This window comes from Lucilia sericata, unplaced genomic scaffold (assembly GCF_015586225.1).
Source record: "Lucilia sericata isolate MDLA Ls3-8-SP2 unplaced genomic scaffold, ASM1558622v1 Contig000084F_arrow, whole genome shotgun sequence".
In the NCBI taxonomy this organism is placed as follows: Eukaryota; Metazoa; Arthropoda; class Insecta; order Diptera; family Calliphoridae; genus Lucilia; species Lucilia sericata.
In genome coordinates, this window is record NW_023994117.1 from 152,324 (window position 1) to 173,957 (window position 21,634).

The 21,634-nt window shown below is 30.6% G+C and overlaps 4 protein-coding genes across 6 annotated transcripts; 3 read left to right on the plus strand and 1 right to left on the minus strand.

The window, feature by feature from the left end:
• Positions 1-2,437: 2,437 nt before the first annotated feature.
• Positions 2,438-4,975, plus strand: LOC119599680. Of its 2 annotated transcripts, none has more exons than XM_037949556.1 (4): positions 2,438-2,560; positions 3,071-3,556; positions 3,618-3,876; positions 4,137-4,975. In XM_037949556.1, exons 2-4 carry the CDS (start codon positions 3,148-3,150, stop codon positions 4,222-4,224), a joined length of 756 nt encoding a protein of 251 aa, XP_037805484.1. In that variant the 5' UTR covers positions 2,438-2,560; positions 3,071-3,147; the 3' UTR covers positions 4,225-4,975. The 2 variants fall into 2 exon arrangements, with proteins under 2 accessions (XP_037805484.1, XP_037805485.1); XM_037949557.1 differs by having other exon boundaries at positions 2,502-2,773.
• Positions 4,976-6,743: 1,768 nt separating this feature from the next.
• LOC119599697 (cell division cycle and apoptosis regulator protein 1-like) lies at positions 6,744-13,654 on the minus strand. Of its 2 annotated transcripts, none has more exons than XM_037949589.1 (12): positions 12,881-13,654; positions 12,508-12,824; positions 11,811-12,314; positions 10,386-10,920; positions 9,597-9,702; positions 9,107-9,534; positions 8,848-9,039; positions 8,194-8,783; positions 7,957-8,135; positions 7,653-7,888; positions 7,488-7,591; positions 6,744-7,426 (listed from the first exon to the last, which is right to left on the minus strand). In XM_037949589.1, the coding sequence occupies exons 1-12, from the start codon at positions 13,520-13,522 to the stop codon at positions 6,904-6,906; spliced, it is 4,356 nt and encodes a 1,451-aa protein (XP_037805517.1). In that variant the 5' UTR covers positions 13,523-13,654; the 3' UTR covers positions 6,744-6,903. The 2 variants fall into 2 exon arrangements, with proteins under 2 accessions (XP_037805517.1, XP_037805518.1); XM_037949590.1 differs by having other exon boundaries at positions 10,398-10,920; positions 12,881-13,652.
• Positions 13,607-16,150, plus strand: LOC119599702 (band 7 protein AGAP004871-like). Its single transcript, XM_037949597.1, has 6 exons — positions 13,607-13,650; positions 14,963-15,024; positions 15,086-15,233; positions 15,293-15,658; positions 15,727-15,892; positions 15,954-16,150. Exons 2-6 carry the CDS (start codon positions 14,967-14,969, stop codon positions 16,068-16,070), a joined length of 855 nt encoding a protein of 284 aa, XP_037805525.1. The 5' UTR covers positions 13,607-13,650; positions 14,963-14,966; the 3' UTR covers positions 16,071-16,150.
• A 2,826-nt stretch (positions 16,151-18,976) lies between these two features.
• On the plus strand, positions 18,977-20,523 carry LOC119599699 (aminoacylase-1-like). The gene is made up of 4 exons (XM_037949592.1): positions 18,977-19,094; positions 19,189-19,683; positions 19,796-20,213; positions 20,273-20,523. Exons 1-4 carry the CDS (start codon positions 19,010-19,012, stop codon positions 20,475-20,477), a joined length of 1,203 nt encoding a protein of 400 aa, XP_037805520.1. The 5' UTR covers positions 18,977-19,009; the 3' UTR covers positions 20,478-20,523.
• Positions 20,524-21,634: the final 1,111 nt, after the last annotated feature.

Sequence of the window (21,634 nt, forward strand, 5' to 3'; positions counted from 1 at the left end):
AAACATTGTTTTTGGTTTATTAACTTAACATATGAATACATAATAACGGGCTCCCAATACGATGTTGCAACTGGTACTTTTTTGACTTAGAATTTAGAAACATGTAATTAAGCACTTGAGAATCTATAAAAGTGGACTTTTTGGTACTTTTTAGTTCTTCAAAAGGCACTTTTTGAGTTTTCTATTAAATTGAACATAGAAACATGAAATTATGCACGTAGAGCCTGGAGTAAATGAGAATCTATAAAATGGCACTTTTTGGTACTTTTTCGTTCTTTGACTGGTACTTTTTGAGCTTGCTACAAAATTTGAACCTCGAAACATAAAATTAAGCACTTAGAGCCTGGAGTAAATGAGAATCTATAAAATGGGAACTTTATCGTACTTCGACTGGTACTTTTTGAGTTTTTTATAAAATTAAACCTAGAAACATAAAAATAAATATGTAGAGCCCGGAGTAAATTATAATCTATAAAAAGGGACTTTTTAGTACTTTTTCGTTCTTCGACTGGTACTTTTTGAATTTTTTATAATATTGAACCTAGAAAAATGAAATTAAGAATGTACAGCCCGAATTAAGTGATAACATTTAAAAGGGGACTTTTTGGAACTTTTTCGTTCTTCAACTGGTTCTATTTGAATTTTCTATTACATATAATGAACCTAAAAACATAAAACTAAGCAATCAGGGACTTGAGTGAATGAAAATTTAAACTGGAGTATTTCTGGTAATTTTTCGTTCTTTAACTGGTACTTTTTGAATTTTCTAAAATATTGAATATATAAACATAAAATTAAACACGCATTATCCTAATTGAACGAAAATGTATCTCGCTTACGTCCATTTTGCAAAAATGGCTCGATATCAATCGAAATTTCTATAGGCCATAATTGACCCTGCCCCCTTCAATAATTGATTTTAACGTTTTTTACGTACTTAATAATACCATAATAAAACAATTTTTGTTGGAACGAAAATATGTAATGCAAATATGTATATGAAATCTTCTTGAGAAAATGACTTAAACGCACATAAATGGATTTCAAATGTCGATGTCGACGAAAAAAACATTTTTAGGAACCGAAAAATAAAGTTATGAGGATCGGTCCGCCAATATAACCCTCTTACAGAAAATCAGTTTATAGCTAATACATCATTCCAAAAGTTATCATTATGATAGAATTATAGTAGAATTAAAAAAAAATACTTTAAATTATATATATTATTGATCCAAATCCACATTTAAGTGCCTAATCTGAAAATCACGGTGACGTTCTTATTAATCTAATGATCGGACCACTTCCGAAATTTGTTTTTTTACGACATATGATTTGCCGAATATAACTCTTACTTCTTACTTATTTTAATCATAAATTACCGCTAAAATAGGAATAGTCTGCCTTTAAAGTTGCGAGTTTTCATACATTCTAATAATGTTTTCAAAGTGAAACTTTTGGAATATTTTTCAATCTCTTTGTGATCCCTTTAAATGATGTTGTTCTGGAAGAACTTTAACATCCATGTAAACATTTTGGGTAATAAATTGGGGGACTACCAATGAGGGGAGCGGAACCTCCCATATGAATTAAATACAAAAATTCGTTTATCTGGGAAACTAATATAACTAAATTCTTCAAATTTTGCCCGAACAACTTTAATATTCATCTGAACATTTTGGAGAAAAAAGGGCGGACTTTCATCTGGGTGGCTTGGAGCTCCCATATGAATTAAATAGAAAAAATCGTATATCTGAGAAACTATTAGAGCTAGAATCTTCAAATTTTACTGAAGAACATTTAGAGAATAACGGGCGAACTTTCAATGGGGGGCTTGGCACTTCCCATATGAATTAAATACAAAATTTTGTATATCTGGAAACTATTAGATTATTCAAATTTTTCATAGATTAAATTAAACGTGGAATCTCCCATATGTAACAAATTGTATATCTGGAAAACTATTGTAGTTAGAATCATCAAAATTGTTAAGTAGGTTTCTTATTTATATTGCTTTTAGGGTAGCACAGCACACTGGGTATAGCTAGTAAATAAACAAATAAAATATCTTTGTTTTTACGTGATTGATCATTTTCTTAATGCAAAATTTTTTAGAAACTGATTTTCTGCAAGATGTTTTATATGGAAGATAGGGTTAAATATCGGCAGATCCTAGTAAAAGGAAAGGATTTGTTTTTAATTTTTAAGAATTTTTTATTCATCCCTGCATAATTTCTCATACAACTTTTGAGTTTGCTCTGTTTTGTTGTTATAAACAATATATTTGCTTCCAAAATCCTACTTTCTGATCTCTCGGATTCCGTTTTTATTTAAAATCGTTGAAAAATTAAAAACTAAACGTAGTTGCAAACTTAGCCGGCTTACAGTCGATTTTAAGCCGCCGCCGACATATTTAGTGTCAGTCGCCGCCGCCGTTAATATTTGTCGGCGCAGGGCTCTGTACACTTCTAGTGTACAATTGCAATAAAATAGTTCTTAGATTGCAAAAAAAATGCAATTTATTTAAAGAAATTAAATATTTTATTTACGGAAGCAATTAAAGGTAAAAAGGAATTTAAATTTTAAAAATTCTAAAAGTATTTCAGCCACCGCCGCCGTTAATAATATATTTGCTAAATTTCCAACACTGTCGAAGAAAAGTCGGAAAATTCAATAGATGAAGAAGTGTACAATTGCAATAAAATAGTTCTTAGATTGCAAAAAAATGCAATTTATTTAAAGAAATTAAACATTTTATTTACGGAAGCAATTAAAGGTAAAAAGGAATTTAAATTTTAAAAATTCTAAAAGTATTTCAATTGATTGTGAAAAAATAATCAACCTTCAAAGATGACAAAAAATCAAAATAAAAAAGGAAGTGTGAAAAAAGGATAATAAATAATGTGAAAAGCAATAATAAAATGAAATAATACGTGTCATGTTGTGTTGTTATTGACAAAAGATGTGAGATTTTATTTTTCTTTAGAATTTCTAGTCTATTTATAAATTTAAATTTTTATTTATAAAATTGCAAATTTATTTTATTTTTTGCTAAAATGTATATTGACTGTAGCCAACAACTATTGAAGGAAAAGAAACGAAAACAATTCAAGCAGAAAATACATATAAACGTTAATCAAAACATACACAATGCCATCTTGTGGTGGTCCAGTGTATCAACCCACAACGGTCTCATATGAGCCACGTTCAGGAGGCGGCAATGGTTCAGGAGGTGGTTTAGGATTTTTGGGACCAGCCTCTTCCATTGGAGTTGATTCTCCCCTGCGTATATTTCGTAAACCGAAACCACAATTGGCTCTACTTTTGTTCTCTTTAATATCCTTGGCCGCCGGAATTGCTATGCTAGCCAGCGGTGCAGCTGACTGGATTGAAGACCAAGAATTCGTTAGACAACAACAGCAGCAGTTACCCATTGAACAAACCACTGACGATGAAGTAAGTGAAACACAAACAGAAGCTGTAACACCCTGTGTCAATATACCATTGGGCATATTGTTGGGTGGTGTATTTATGACTTGTCTAGGCATAGTTGGAATGGGTAAGTTTAGTTTTCTATTGTATAAAAAGAAAATTTAAGCAAAATATGTTAACTTTTACAGGACTCTATTTAAAAGTTGCTGACTGGCGCCGCAACTGTGTATGTCCTTGTCCGTGTCCATTTTTCGATAAAAAACAGTCGTTGGCTCGTCAATTACAATGTCAAAATGTTGATGGTGGTTGTGGCCAAGGCATAATGGCCTTGAATCCTTCCACAGATCCTTTAGTTTCGCACACACAATATGCTCCGGTTTCGGAGTTGCCCTCGTTGCGTGCCGATGATGAGGAACGTCGTAATTTGATGCCCGATAATAAAGATTGGTAAGTTTTTTTTTTTGTAAAAAATCAATACTCGTTTTATACGATATGACAGATGTCTGGTACATTTTTGAAATACAAATCTTATAAATAAAAAAAAGTATTTATTAAAGTAGTAAACAGACCGCAATGGTGCTTTTGGAATTTACTATATATATTGTTTATAGTCATGGGTTTTTATGGTACTTTAATGGGATAAATATAAATAAAATAAACTTTTTTATTTACATTTTAATATTATAATTATAATTTCTATATTACAGTCTCAGCAGTGCTGAAGAATCTGATCGCATGCTTGAACCAGATCCAAGAATTGTTTTACGTCCTGTGGGTCGTGTTGAAGATGCTTAAATGATAATTAACACAATAATTAATAATAATTCAAATAGCAGCGAATGAAAAATATAAATGTAACAAGAAATCTCAACAATCAACACCAACAAACAACTCTTAATATCTATTTTAATTATTTACATTGTCTTGTAAATTTAGTTTCATACATTTTATTAAAATATTTAGTTTATTTTAATTGTAACGTTGTCTCAAAACAAACAAACAATATTAATTATATTCGAATTTATATGCAAACAAAAATAATAATTTATTAAAAAAACATTATTAAAATTCATATAAGATATGAATTAAAAACCCAAGATTAATAACAAAAACAAATTTGTTTGAAAAAATTGTAATTTAAAATATTTCAAACAGTACAACTACTAGTGCTGCTTTAAACATGATTTATATTTTTGCTAGTATTATTACTTATGCCATGATGACTAAATATGTATGAAACTTTTTAAGTTCTTATAACTGTTTTTAATATGTCCATGAATTTTAATTGAATAATTTTCCCTTTATTAAGGATGAGGGTAGATTTACTTTTGAATTGTAATGTACAAATAACAATTAACAAATATGTATGAAAATTTAAAGACATTCGATATATATTTTGCCAGGCTTTTGTACTTAAATTTTTTAGTATATTTTTTTGTACTATTTTTGTTAAGATTTTACTTTTATTACTAAGAATCTCGTTTTAATTAAATTTAAATATAATGAATATTCACTACGTCGTTCTTTTTTATTCGAAGACTTAATACATATTTGTTTTTATTTTAATACTTAATACTTTTAGCTGTACTATATCAATGGCCGAATATAAATAATTTTACTTAAGTAGAAGATTAACAAACACAAGTCATTTACAATTAAACTTTTTGCAAATTAGCTTAATAATTTTTTGAAAATTTAATTGATACAACTAATACACTTGTATTTGTATTTCGTCATTCATTTTATCATTATTAATTTTAATTTTTAAGATTACAATTACAAAAACAAAATAACACGTACCAATTTAAATGCAGTTTGTTAATAAAGCACGTCCATTGCAAGCAAGAAATAAAAAAACAAAAATAATAAAATAAAAATTAAAAAATGCTTTTATTTAAGAAATTTTATGGGTAAGTGAACATTGTTTTCTTTACAACACATTTATTGTTTTGCTATTCAGCAAGCTGAATTAGACTTTAACTTAATTTAGTAAAATAAAAGTGGTGATAAATAAATATCTAGCTATTTTTTTTTAAATTCAGCTAGCTGAATTAAGGTGAAATAGAAAATTGTAACGAGAAAACAATCAAAAACTATAAAATAATATAAATTCCAGCTGAATTAGACTTTATTATTATAAAATTAAAGAACTTACTGTTTAAATTTGTTAAACAAATATTTTTTTAAAATTCAGCTGGATGAATTTGGTTGAAATTGAAAATAGTACCAATAAAACATGTTCTCAAATCCAGCCAGCTGAATTAGACTTTATTAATATAAAATGAAAGAATTTACTATTTAAATTTGTTAAACAATTATTTTTTTAAAATTCAGCTGGCTGAATTTGGTTGAAATTGAAAATAGTACCAATAAAACAAGTTTAAATAATAAAATATTAAATTTATTTAAAATTCAACTTGCTGAATTGAAAAGAAAAGGCTGTTCAAATTAAATTTTTATATTTCTTCATTTTAAATTCTACAAGCTGAATTAAGTTAAAATAGAAAATTTTATTGAAAAAACCTTGTCCAAAAAGGTAAAAAAATATATTTTCTCTAAGTTAGCTAGCTGAATTAGACTTAAAGGCTTTCAAAATTAAAAGTGTGCTGTTATTATTTATTCATTAAAGTTTTTTTTTAAAATTCAGCTTGCTGAAAAAGGCTGTTGAAATTTTTTGTTTAATTCAGCAAGGTATTCAGGTATTTTATACCATAAAATTAAAAATATGCTGTTTACATATAAATTGTATATATTTTTTAGAAATGTTTTTCAAATTCAGCTAGCTGAATTTAGTGGAAATAAAAAATTTTATTGAAAAAACTTGTTAAAAAAATTTAAAATATTTTTTAAATTCAGCTAACTGAATTAGTTTCAAATACAATATTTATAAAAACATAGTTTATAGTTTAACCATATATAATATTTTTTTCAATTCAGCTAAGCTTATATTTAACGTAGAAGAGGTAAATCTTGTTTAAATAGTTTTCTTGTGTTTTGTTTTTTAATTCAGCTAGCTGAATTAAGTCTAAAACGTTTTTAAAAGAACATTCTTTGTATATGTAGTATATAATCAAATTTATCTCAAATTCAGCTAGCTGAATTAGTTTTAAATGTGAAAAAGCTAAGAGGAAACTAAAGAAATAAAAGTTTTATTAGATTTCCCCAGACAAAAACAGTAAAATGTTCAATTATACCCAAAAATGATTTTAAATTAAAAAAAAGTCATATTTCCTCAGAATAATATAATAATGAAGAATCGTTGTTGCTAAAAGTATCCTACTGCGTATAAGTAATATAAACACGTGGGATTAGGATTGTATTTTTTTTTATTAAGATTTATTATGTACGTTTGTGTGTATCTTTATTAAGTTATATATGAAATTAATATGATAAATATTTTTTTTCTTTACATAAACAAATGTATTTTTTTGCTGAATGAAATTTATGTTCAAAATTACCATATAATGTAAACTTCTACTTCTTAGCGCTAACGGTGTCAGATTTTTTTGCAACTTTGCCAACTGACTTTGTATCAGTTTGTTTTTTCGCAACTGGTGTTGTGGTCTCCTTCGCCTTTGTTGATTTATCAGTGATGTTCTTTTGTGGCGTTGATTTAACTTTATCAGTTTTTATTGTTGGCTTTTCGACTTTATCGTCTTTTGGTTTTTCTTTTTCTTTATCCTCCTTGGGTTTCTCTTTTTCTTTGTCATCTTTTTTAGTTTCTTTCTCTTTTTCTTTGTCATCTTTTTTAGAATCCTTCTCTTTGTCATCTTTTTTGGACTCCTTCTCCTTTTCTTTGTCATCTTTTTTGAGCTCCTTTTCCTTTTCTTTGTCATCTTTCACTTTCTCTTTTTCTTTGTCATCTTTTTCCTTGTCGTCTTTAGGTTTCTCCTTTTCTTTATCATCCTTTTCCTTTTCTTTGTCATCTTTTGGAGTTTCCTTTGTTTTTTCAGAATCTTTAGATTTATCCTTTTCATCCTTATCTTTGTCACGGGTACTTTAGAAAAAGAATGTACATAATTATTACAAGTTAAAATCTAAAATTTATTTATGTTTACCCTTCAGTTTTAGCATCCTTGTCCTTATCCTTTTCACGTGCAAAATAAGGTGCTACCCTTGTGTAGATATATGATAAAGTGGAATTTTGATCTCGATATTTGCGCTGAATGAACAATTTTAAAAGTTAATAAAGAACAAAAACATCATAATATTTCTTGACTTACATTTAAGGAGTAGAAATCTTGATTAGCATCGGTTAATTTGCGTGAAACACTTTTAACTTCTGATTGCAAATCCTTGATCTTGGTGGTGGACTTGTTGTGTTCCTTTTGCAAATCTGTATGTTGTTTTAGCAAATCATTATAGAGTTTTTCCAAATCTGAATAGTTCTTTTCCGTACGATTGATTTGAGTTAACAATTTGCCCACATGCACAACCGTACCATTGAAGTTAATTAGTCCTATGGTGGGAAATTGAAATTTACTTAAAATATTAAATAAAGGAAACTTTTTAGGCAGGAGTTTTTACCATCTTTGTTATCATCACCATCAATAGCAGTCGTCTGTTTACAGTTATCTTTTCGGCCAAATATATTTTCATATTGATTATTGCCAGCAGCAATAAGTTGAAGTTCTTCCATGGGTAAATCATCGACATCTTCAATGGCGGGTGGTGCTTCCTGAGTTTCTTCTTTGTCAGTTAGTTTGCTAAAGTTAAATGCAATAAACTATGATAAGAGTATTTGAAACAAATGCTTTAACTTACCGATAGTATATAGCCTGACGTGTGGCCAATTTTCCTAGTACTTTTTTGATTTGTGAACGTGACAGATTCAAGCCCATGACGGTAAATAACTCTTCTAAATCCTTTTCAAAGATATAACCACAATGCGTGGTATCAAAGTAAACAAACGAAAGCAATAGCAGAGGTTTAACTACCACCATTTTCTTATCGCTAACCGATAATTCGCGATCCTTGCCATTGGCTATGGAGGTGGAAGTGCTTATTTTACGTTTTCTAGATTCAGATTTTATAGATTGTGAATCATCATTATGATGCTCCTTGCTGGATTTTTCTTCACTGTTTGTTTTGTTGTCTTTCTTTGATGTTTTTTCTTTTTCTTCTTCCTTTTCTTTACTTTCTTTTTTAATTTCTTTTTCGCTATTGGATTCTTTTTTAATTTCTTCCCCTGCTTCAGATTTCTCCTTTTTAACATCACCTTCTCCTTTAATTTCGGTGATCTCACAGCTGTTATTAGTAGCTGGGGTTTCTTCATAAAGATAAATTTCTTTATAAATGTTAAAAGCAAAGTCACGCATTAACATGTCATTAAAGAGTTCAGCAAATAATGAGACCTTGAAATTTAGCCGAGAAATTGATATTTAAAAAGTTGCTTTTATTTAATATAACAAAACCCACCTCAAAGAAACGTTCTTTAGTATCATCGGGATGATAATCTAATAAAACAGACAAAGACATAACGGCACAATCAAATTTACCACCCTTAGCCTGTCTATTGGGATGCACCACCACATGAGGAGCGGAGGGCAAAGTGTAGCGGCGTATAAGTTGAGCCTTTTCCTTTTCACTCATTTCCTTTAAGTTATTTTCCTAGTAAAATATATTGTTAGACAATTTTGTATAGTGCTGAACAGTCTATATAAAAAAATTAAATTACCTCAGGATTTTTACTCGAATCATATTCGTCGAGTATAACAATGTCACTTAATTCAAAATCTATTATGTCAGCCCAATCTTCTGGTTCTTCTTTGCCATCTTTGGCTTTAGCGGAATTCTTTTTATCGGTGGTTGCTTTGCCTTTAGCTTTTTCATCATTAACTTTAACTTCTGAACCCTTCTTTTCGGGTTTCTTTTTATTTGCCTCCGTTTGCTTTTTATCGCCAGCCTTAGAATTATTTTCAGAATCTACTTCCATTTTTTCTTCATCCTTCTTGGCTTTAGTGTTGGAATCATTTGACTTCTTGGCAGCAACCGTTTTTTGAGGTGATGACTGTTCTGGCTTGTTTTTGCGTTTATTTTTATGTTCTTCAGCCTTTTCGGTATTTAAAGCTTTAGCCAAGCGGGCCATAACAACATTACGCACTCCTTTAATAAAAAAATATTTTATAAACTAAGTTAATAATGAAGTAATTTAAATATAAACCCACCTTTGTCAGGCAAATTACGAGCCAAAAGTTCATCACGTATTTCTTGTACTTTCATACTCTTCAAATCCAATAGCGAGTAGTGGGTAGGTTCCGGAGCTGGTTCATCCTGTAATATATACATGGAATTGCATTAAAATATCTTCCTGAAGTACACACCCCATTTTAAACATGTACAATATTACATATAACAAACATATGTATTTTAATGCATCAACCAATCATAATATGATGGAAGATGTTATAAAAATACTGCCTCATTCATTAAAGTTCGAAAAAAATATAATGAAATTTATATAAACTACAGCAGCTAAGCTACGAACAGCTTAGAAATTCTGCTTAAAAGAAAGCAAAGAAGTGTAAAACTAAATAAAATTTTATATATTTTGGGAATAAAGAAAAAATTCGCGAAACTTAAAACATAATTTGTATGCAGGCAGTATTAGAAGAAGAAAAAAAGTCCTAATAATTTTAAAATGTAAATTAACAAAATAAAATTATGTTTAGTTAAATTGAATGTGTGAAGACAGACAAAAAGAGGCGATGATCTTAGTGATCATTCCCTTCGTTTTGGTTAAAAAAATTATAGACGATGAGACAATAAAGGCTTGATAAGATTTCCTAATGTCCATTCGCCAGCTGAGTGTGACTGTGAAGGACGGTTAAAAGATAAAACTGATTGATTTTGGACTAATTAATCACTTATTGTCTAGAAAACTAAAAAGTAACAAAAACTTAAGCTATTTTGAATTATTTTTTTTGTGCCTGTTCGTTAAGAATATCATCACCAACTTGGTCAGTTACATTTTCTTCTGCAGCAGCAGTTTCATCGACATTATCTCCAGCATCAGCGTCCTCAATAACGACATCTTCATCAGCAGCTGGAGCGCCACTAACATCTGCCGAAGCTGTCGAATCATCCATTTTTTCCTCGGGATCTTCTTCGTCTGCGTGTTCTTCCTGTACGTCTTCTTCGTCGTTGTTTTGTGCCGTACTTTCATCCTTGTCAGGATTTTCTTCATCGCCGCCTTCCATTGCGCTGTCGTCGGCCAACGCTGAGTCATCTGCCATTTCGACATCATTCGTTTTGTCGTTGTCTTCAGTGACGTTTGCAGCAGCAGCCGCAGCAACTAAAGCTGCCCGTCGAGCAATAACATCATCGGCGGCAGTTTTATAAACTTGGGTCAATGTTTGCCACTCTTCAATGCTGGGCATACATGAGTGCACATCAGGCAAATAGATAACAACAGTTTCTACGCGAGGTGGTCCATCTTTCTCCATATTTTTGTACTCAGTGCGATGATAGTAGAGTTCCACAAAACGATACCTAATCGAGTAGAGCAGAATTATGCAGATGGAAGAAAACAACGTTGTATTTCATTTTCATGTTCCACATCATATGATTTGAGCGGGTTTAAAACACCAACAACAGCCAAAGGATTCGTCAATAGTAGATTGTTTGTTTCAAGTTAAAAAATCAATTTGCACAAGCCAAACAAGTTGAAGTTCAAGTTAGGAAATTAAAACAGCAGCCACGGCATCGGTTAAACGGGCCATCAGAGTCCGCAAAAGCGACGAGCACCAATCACAAGTAACAGTTATGAAATAGTGATGATTTTGTATTCGTTTCATTTTGTTTTGTTTTAAATATTATTAATTTTTATTTTTGAGTTTCAGTACAACAAATTGGTCGCGTAAATAAACATGGAAAAGAAAGAAAAAAATCATAAGGAATGTGGCATAAAACTATGCATAATGCTGGTTAGAAAAAAATTAAAAACAACAACAACAACATTACAATTATTTCTATATAATTTATAAAGTAGAGAAATTAAATTTTGGTATTAGGCAATCAAATAAATTTAATTCTATATGTTGCTCTTTTCATATATACACAAGATATTTTTGGTATATATTTATAATTTTTTTCTTTTTCGCTTTAAAGTGCTCTTAGCAAAATTTAGCTGGAAATAGAAGTGGTGTTTCATTTTATAATTGTTATTATATAAAAGTAAAAATAAAAATAATAATAATAAAACTTTGTCATTAAGTTTATAACTCTCTAGATGCTTTCAATCGATTTCAAGAGGAATTATTCTTTAATTTTAAAGAACATTTCATCATGAAATTAAAACATGTTCAACTAGATTTGTAAGTAAATTCATGAACTTTTCTTTCTTTTATAAAAGAAATCTCTTAATTACTAATCATACATACCATTGGGTACAATTGGACAAATCAATACCAGTAAGAGCTTTGCAAGTACGTATGGCTGTGCGTATTAGTACAGAGGGATCTGTATCAGGATTTTCACCATCCAATGAAGGTGACCAAGGACCACCAATAGCCATTGGACCGGCACGACTCTTAACACCCACTAAAAAGTTTATCAAACGCGATGGATGAACAGTGTGATGATCGGCATCATTATCATCATATTCAAAGCATTTTTTGTAGATTTCAGCTATAGGAGGTAATGACATTAGCATTACTTTGGCCGAATACAAGTAATTGGCATCAGCCGGTTCTAATAAATCGGGATTAGGCTGAGTTGGTGGTTCAACAATTTCATGCATTATATGAAATTGGCAAGGACGTCTTAAGGAGAAGGGATTATCAGGTGTAAAGGTCTCCGACCATTTGACATTAGCATGAAAATAGTCTGAGGGAATGTAAAGATTTGTATAACGTTGACGCAAATCTTGGACATCAGCAGTTTTACTGTAAAGAAAAACATAAGTTTATAAATATAAAATTAATTTGGGGCTAATATTAAAGAAACATTTCATCATTTAACTAAATCTTTAAGAGATTCTTGCTTAAAATGGAATTTCTTCTTTTGCTAATAATATAAGAATTGTTAAAAACTTCAAACATACCTAGGATATTGTGTTAAATGCTTTTAATTACTTACATAGTTAATAAAAATTTCGGTATCTGAACTTTATAGCGTTTAATGGCTACAGCACGACGACCCTTAGCACCAGCACGGTGCAATTCAAGGTCGCGTGCACGCTCTCTTTCTCTTTCACGTTCTCGCTCTTCTCGCTCACGATCAGCTGCATCACGTTCTTTCTTTCTAGACTCGCCACGATCTCGTTCCTTTTCATTACGTGCACCATGATTACCACGACTTTCAGCAGCTGCAGCAGCACCACGGTTATTTGCTGCTGTGCCGCGATCCCGACTACGTTCATTATCTTCACGTCTACGTTTGCGATCATGTTCCGCCTGCATAAAACGAATATTATTTGTTAATTCTATTGCTAATGAATATTAACACAAACCTCATCTCTATCGCGGGAACGGTGTAAACGATCTCTTTCCCGGTGATCCCGTTCATGCCTTCCACGCACGGGAGAACGTTTTGGTGAATTTCGACGCATCTGTCCACGTTGATATTCATTGGGTGGAGCCACTGTACTATAGTTACTCTTATTCGAACCCATCAAAGGTTGTGGCTGTTGCATTAACTGAATACGAGTGGCATTCCATTTAAACTGGCCATTATTGGAATAGGTCGCCTCAAATATGACACGATCTCCCAGTTTGGGTTCTGGTCCTTTGCATACATTGCGGTAAAAGAACACCTCATCATTGACGAGACCACAATCATTACTCACTTTCGTTACAGTTCCTATGGAATTATAGTGCGACTGACCACCACCACCTTGTTGAAAAGCAACTGGATTTAAACCACTTCTAGGTTGGGGATACGAAACGGTATTACCTCCGCCACCTGCACCACCTCCTGGAAACATATTGCCACTACCAGCAGCTTGCATACCGCCATGACCGAACGCCGCCATGTTACTTTGTTGTGCATTTTGCATAAACATTTGCGTGCCCTGATGAAATCCACCAGATTGTGGATGACCTTGCATTACATTACGTTGCCAAGGTGCATTCGATTGATTACCATACGACATTTTTACAAAATATTTCAATAATTTGCAAATTTTTCTTTCTGTAGAATTTATTCAATATTTTTTTCACTTTAATTGCAGCACGAAAGAAAAAATGCCGACCACCCAGAGATGATGAATTAAGTAAAAAGGTACTTTTTGTTAGTACAACACACATACATCAAAAGTGTAGCAGTGCTGTAATGTAGGGGATTTTTGAAAATAATTGTTTTAATATTTTGTATATTCAGAAAGTGAAAAATATAAATCACAATTTATTGAAAATATTAATTAATGTTGTTAAAAAAAAGAATTTTTCATTTCAATATGAATTCTCATCTACCAGCTCTAGAAAAACATCACTGTTAAGTAAGAAATCCAAGTTGACGAAAAATATTCGCCGCCGTCGTACCGTGTTCAATATCTAAATCTAGCTGGACAAAATTATGTGGTACCTAATTTATATGAATTTGGCCCTTTGAATTCTAAAATTGGCCTTAGAAGAGATAACTAATATATTATTAACATTAATTACAATAAAAAATGTTTTAAAAATATGTATGTTGTTTTGGTGAATAACGGACCGTATATAATAAAGCAACATTCACAATGCTAGCAACAATTTTGTTTTTTATTCATCCCTTTCTTGTTTATAGTTTTTCATATATTTTCCTTTCATTTTAGTACAAAAATGTAACTCAAGTTCTGTGAAAAAGTTGAACATACTTGAACTTCAGTTTCATTTTGTATGAAAAATTTGTTGACGTTTATTTTATAATAATTTTAAAATCAAAAAATTATCAATTAAAATTTATACAAATTATATAAAAAACTTTTAGAAAATTAATAAAAATATGTACCAGATTAAATATGTAGAGTTTTAAAAAGAATTGGTTGCTAGCATTGTGAACACCCCCTGAAAATGTTGCTAGCATTGTGAATGCGGCTTAAGCCTTGTTCATCGCTTTAGATATTCTCGTTTGATCTTTATTATACTTTTAACAGTCATATATATGGACTGACGGACATAGATAGATCGTCTTATAATCCAATATGACAAAATCTTCTTTATGATGAGTATAAAAAACTACTTAAACGGAAACTTGTTAACGGCTTCATTTAAACTAAATCGGCGGCCGGGATCAAATGTCTTTTGTCTGAATCAGTGCAAATCAGCACAGGGATGTTAAAAAACATTTAACAATAAAATTTAAGTTCCGGTTTACTATTTCCTTTGTGTATAATAAATTAAAAATGAAAAAATAAATTAAAAATGAAAAATTTGTGAAAATTTTGCGAGCAAGATTTTAAAAATAGTTTTCCCTGACCTGACTTAATATTTTTGGAAATTCAAAACCTGTTTTCTAATTTGAAAAATTGTCAACTATCACTTTTTTATCCAATTTCTTTCTATTTTAAATTCATATTTTGAAATTTCGATTTTCAATTTTGTTTTATATATAGATCAATGCAACGGGAAATTCTGCCAAATGTACCAAAGCGTGGTGCCCGGGCGGTACGATCCAGTAAGTTGGAGTTGTGGGAAAATCGTCTTTTTTAAATTTAAATTAAATTTTATATCTATAGCGGACAACGTATTTGGATTTTCGGAAAAGATGTTGGTGTTTTTATCATATTTGTTATTTCTGGTAACATTTCCATTGACGATATATTTTTGTTTGAAAACCGCAACAGTTTTCCAGCGTGTGGTTATATTTCGTTTGGGACGTTTAAGGTTAGTTTAAGGGTAAATTAAAACAGAATTCTGGTTATAAATTTATATGTATATTTCAGAAAAGGTGGGGTAAGAGGTCCTGGTTTAGTTTTCATTCTGCCTTGTATAGATGAATATGTTAAGGTTGACTTACGCACCCAATCATTTGATGTACATCCCCAGGAGATATTAACTAGAGATTCAGTGACTATACAAGTGGATGCCGTTGTCTATTACAGTATACGCAATCCACTCGATTCGGTTATACAGATTTCAAATGTGCGAGATTCTACTAAACTCTTAGCCCAGACTACTTTGCGCAATGTTATTGGTACAACCAATCTAATGGAATTGTTAACGGCCAAAGGGACATTGTCGAAAAAGATTGAAAATATATTAGATGAAGCTACAGATCCATGGGGTGTTAAAGTGGAGCGTGTTGAAATGTATGAAATTGATTAAAAAATACGAAATTTTATTTAATTTTTGTTGTATGTATGTATTTTATATTTAGTAAAGACGTACGTCTGCCAGTTTCCATGCAAAGAGCCATGGCTGCTGAAGCTGAGGCCATACGTGAGGCTAAGGCTAAAATTGTTGCTGCGGAGGGTGAATTGAATGCTTCTAGAGCCTTGAAAGAAGCTTCTGATGTCATGTCCGCAAATCCCATTACATTACAGGTTTTTTTATAATATTTTATTAAAAGATTTGTTTAAGTTAATGTTATATTTTCTTTATTAGCTTCGTTATTTACAAACATTGGCGACAATTTCAAGTGAAAAGAATTCCACAATTGTTTTTCCCTTTCCCATAGAGCTAATGTCGTTTGGTGCATCATCATCTTCATCTGTAAAATAATTTTTTTTTAATATTCCTTTAATTGTTATCTATATAAAATGATATTTTATATAAAAGGTAAAAATAAATTTAGATATTTTAATGTATTGTATTTCAATAAAATCGGATGAAAATTCAAAAAGAGAATAAGAGGCATATGACTTATATATGACACAATAAAAAAGGAAGAATCTGACAGCTGTTTCACTTTTTTGTATATGCACATCCCTGATCTAATGGGACTTTCTTGTTTTTTGAATCTGTTCAAAAAATTAAGAGTCATACGACTGTCAAATTTTCCATCCGTATTTTTTCTCAATGTGTGATGGTTTTATTACATATTGCGTTTAAACGATCCCATCCGTATTCCTCTACACAAAATTTTGACAGATCATATTACATGTTACTTTGACAGATCATATTGCTTGTGTAAACGGGCTTTTACTGATATGTAATTAGATTTGCATTTATCATTATTTTAATTATGTATAATATTTAATAGTATTGTGGTAAAGTAGATATTAAAACTGTTATAATGTTATACATACATACGTATATTTAACCTTAACAAATTTAACTATTTGTGAAAAATACCCTAGACCACAACAATGATTTTGAATATTAGCTGAAACTATAGTAGAAAAATTGATTTTTATCATGGCTAAAACCACAGCTGTGATGTTTCTCTCAAAATTTTGTGTAGAAAAGAACTGAACGCAATATGTGATGAAATCATCACATATTGAGAGAAAATTCGGATGGAAAATTTGACAGTCGTATGTCTCTCTTCATTTTTTGAAATGATTTAAAAAACAAGAAAGTTGCATTAGATCAGGAATGTATTTTTATGTAAACACATACAAAAAAAGTGAAACAGTTGTTTCCATCTTAAGCTGGAGGTCCACACTACGCGTCTTCGCGGCAAAGCATTTCGTGATTTTCATACATTCTTTGCATCCTACGCTTCATACGCGTCAAATTTTTGCTTTATTTACAAAGATCTTCGTGTTTTTTTTTTAAGTTTTTCATTTATAGTTTAACAATTTAACTCGTTTTAGTTTATTAAAATTGATAAATACACATTAAAATATATACCCTTCTCACGAAGGTGAAGGGTATAAAAAGGAATATAAATTGTCAAAATCATCTGATATATTCGTGCGCCGCTTATGACGCTTACAAAAGTAGAAAGTAGATCTACTTTAAGCATTCTACGCGTCAAGACATTCTACGCTTTGGTGCTTGTAACTTCTAGCACACAACAACATTAATTCTACTTTTTTGACAGCCTCGTAGAATGCGAAGAAGCGTAGAACGCGTGGTGTGGACCTCCAGCTTTAAGGTGGAAGTACACAAAACGCATTGCCGCCTCAACTTGCGTTGTTTACTTCCACCTTTACTTACTGTCAACATAACTAATTAGACTCCATTAGAATTCTTGATTGAAGGATATCACTTGGTTGCTCTTTTTCCTATTCCTATAGGATAATATTCATTAAATTCTATAAGAAATACAAGGTCACGTTCAGCGCAATTATGTCAGCTTTGTCCATATGTTGGCGGGGGCCAGTTTACTCTCATTATAATATTTCCTGTAGTATTCCAATATCCCAATAATATCCAGATCAGTTCTAAGTTCAAATGGTTCGCTGTCAGTGTGCAATATGCTGCTTTGGACGTTTGGGATATGGAATCCGCTCCATATCCTTTAAAACTTGGATACATCAGTGTAGATTTTAATCGATTCATTTACTGAATGAACTAAGTCAGTCGTTATCAACACTGTGAAACTCTTGTTAAAAAGGAGCGAGTTGTCAATGGTCACATTAACCAAAATAGAAGCGTTAGGCCTAGTTAAATCTCCAGATACGTGCAGCTTTTGGGCTTTACAACCATGTCAATAACCGTTTAGCAGTCTTGGGGCGGTTACTTCAGGTTCTTCCCATGTCTTTCCTACAAATATGGCAATAGCTGCTTTAGAGGCTCTAGCTTGGACGAGGTGTTTCCCAGAAAAAGCCACACCATTCGCAAATGCAACAGATTTGCTATTCATATATGTAGGTATGTTGACATGCAGAAAGCAGGTCAGGATTGATCGTTGATCTAAGATGTAAATCAAGGATCCGTTCCAATGCTTTTAAGAGGAATGCTGATAGACTGATGGCGTTGGTACAGTGCGGACAGCCTTTACTCCTTAATGGTTAATGATTCGGGTGTATACAACCATATAGGCCGAATATATCCACATCAGCCAGGTGCAGAAAACCTGTATTAACTACATCAATATTATGACAAAGAATAAAGTAGAAACAATAATATTGGTGCAGTTGAATCGATTTACACTAAACATCCAAAAATAATAGATAATTTTGACCATAGATAAAACTATTTGAATTTTAACATTTTAATTAATTGTGGTAACATTTTCCAAATGTAAAAATAATAATTTTTGCGTTAATTGTAATTACAGTTGATGTGATAATGATATTTGGGAAATAATTAGTATTTTTTGACCATTTATTTTTAGACAATATGATATTGTTGCGGTTTGATAAAAGTTGTTTAAGTTTTAATTACATTTCTGTTATGTTACAAATAAACTTATCGGAACTTCATTTGGATTATTTTACTTGTAAATACAGTCGCTGCAATAATAATAGCGACACTAATATATTTTAAAATTATTCTTATTTTAATATACATATTATAAATTATATTTATTTTAATATACATATTTTTAATTAAATTAGTGCATATGAATTTAATATTTCATCTGTGGTTTGTCCTCAAAATTTAGGTGAATGACCGCCACTGCATATAAATTAATTAAAATATTAATTACAAAATATTTTTGGTCTAAATTTTAATTTTTTCGTTTTAAACAATTCAAATAAATATACCGTGATAAACAACTAAATGGTTCAGTTTATATAATATATCCATCAGAAAGTTACATTAAAATGGAAAATTGGAAAAATAATGAAGAAATTAAAATATTTCAGGAATATTTAAGAATTCCTAGTGTTCATCCCAATGTTGACTATGGTAATTCTAGAATTATTGCATATATAATTTGCTCTTAATTGGGATATAAGTAAACAACAATACAAACTATATCATAACCTTTAACCTATTTTAGAACCATGTATCAAATTTCTAAGCAAACAAGCTGAATCCTTACAACTGTCTTATAATGTTATTCATATAGATGAAAGCTTAAAATCTCCCATATTTATTGCCTCCTGGATCGGCACCAATCCAGAATTACCTTCGATTTTGGTAAATTCTCATATGGATGTTGTACCGGTGTACGAAGAGAAATGGACACATGCTCCTTTTGCTGCCGACATTGATGCTGAGGGGAGAATTTTCGCTAGAGGTGCACAGGATTGTAAATGTATTGGTATGCAATATTTTGGAGCTATACGTTCATTAAAGAAATCAAATATTCAGTTCAAACGTACTCTACACGTACTGTTTGTGCCAGATGAAGAGACTAGTGGAGAATATGGCATGAACAAATTCAGTAGAAGTAAAGAATTTCGCGATTTAAATGTTGGATTTGCTCTAGACGAAGGAGCGGCTGAAGAGGATGAGAAATTTGTGGCCTATTATGCGGAAAGGAGCATATGGCGTAAGTGTTTATTTTCTACAAAATTTTGACTTTTTAAATCTTTGTAAGAAGCAACATTTAGATCCTAAAAAATAAAATAATTTTAATACAAATTAATTTGTATTCTCTACAGAAATCAACTTTAAATTCAATGGACCTGCCGGACATGGATCGATATTGATGGAAAATACAGCTGGTGAAAAACTAGCTCTATTCCTTAATGAAATTGTCTCATTTCGATCGTCCGAGTTAAGACGTTTAAAAGAAAATTCTGCATTACAAATGGGTGATGTGACAAGTATTAATTTGACCATGTTGAAAGGAGGCATACTACCCAATATTATACCTTCACAATTGGTAGCTTGTTTCGATATTCGCATTGCAGTTGATGTTGACCTTAAAGAATTCGAACAGCTCTTACAAAACTGGTGTACTAAAGCTGGTGGTAATATTGAATGGGAATGGGTTCTTAGATGTGATACTGCACCACCCACTAAGGTTGATAAAAGTAATCCGTATTGGTGTGCTATTCAAAAAGTGTTTAATGAAATGTAAGTTAAGATTATAATAATTTTCTTAAAATTATAAAATCAATTTCTATATGTTACAGGAATTTGGTTTTAGAGCCTCATGTCTGTATGGGCGGTACTGATATTCAGTTTTTGCGTGAAATTGGTATACCATCAATAGGGCTAACTCCCATGAATAATACTCCAAGACTGATGCACGATCATGATGAAAACATTAAAGCAGATATTTATTTGCGTGGTATTGAAATCCATTGTCAAATTTTTAAGGAGTTATTGAATTTATAATATTAATTTTGAAAAATATTAATTAAACAATATTTATGAGCAAATTACGGTATTCGAATGGTCCTGATTTGGCGCTTTAATAAATTTGAATTGAACCATATACGCTATTTTTTGTCATTTACAAATTAATAGACTGTTAGATAGAGATAGATAGATAGATAGATAGATAGATAGATAGATAGATAGATAGATAGATAGATAGATAGATAGATAGATAGATAGATAGATAGATAGATAGATAGAGATAGATAGATAGATAGATAGATAGATAGATAGATAGATAGATAGATAGATAGATAGATAGATAGATAAATAGATAGATAGATAGATAGATAGATAGATAGATAGATAGATAGATAGATAGATAGATAGATTGATAGATAGATAGATAGATAGATAGATAGATAGATAGATAGATAGATAGATAGATAGATAGATAGATAGATAGATAGATAGATAGATAGATAGATAGATAGATAGATAGATAGATAGAGAGATAGATAGATAGATAGATAGATAGATAGATAGATAGATAGATAGATAGATAGATAGATAGATATATATATATATTATATAGATAGATAGATAGATAGATAGATAGATAGATAGATAGATAGATAGATAGATAGATAGATAGATATATAGATATATATATATATATATATATATAGATAGATAGATAGATAGATAGATAGATAGATAGATAGATAGATAGATAGATAGATAGATAGATAGATAGATAGATAGATAGATAGATAGATAGATAGATAGATAGATAGATAGATAGATAGATAGATAGATAGATAGATAGATAGATAGATAGATAGATAGATAGATAGATAGATAGATAGATAGATAGATAGATAGATAGATAGATAGATAGATAGATAGATAGATAGATAGATAGATAGATAGATAGATAGATAGATAGATAGATAGATAGATAGATAGATAGATAGATAGATAGATAGATAGATAGATAGATAGATAGATAGATAGATAGATAGATAGATAGATAGATAGATAGATAGATAGATAGATAGATAGATAGATAGATAGATAGATAGATAGATAGATAGATAGATAGATAGATAGATAGATAGATAGATAGATAGATAGATAGATAGATAGATAGATAGATAGATAGATAGATAGAT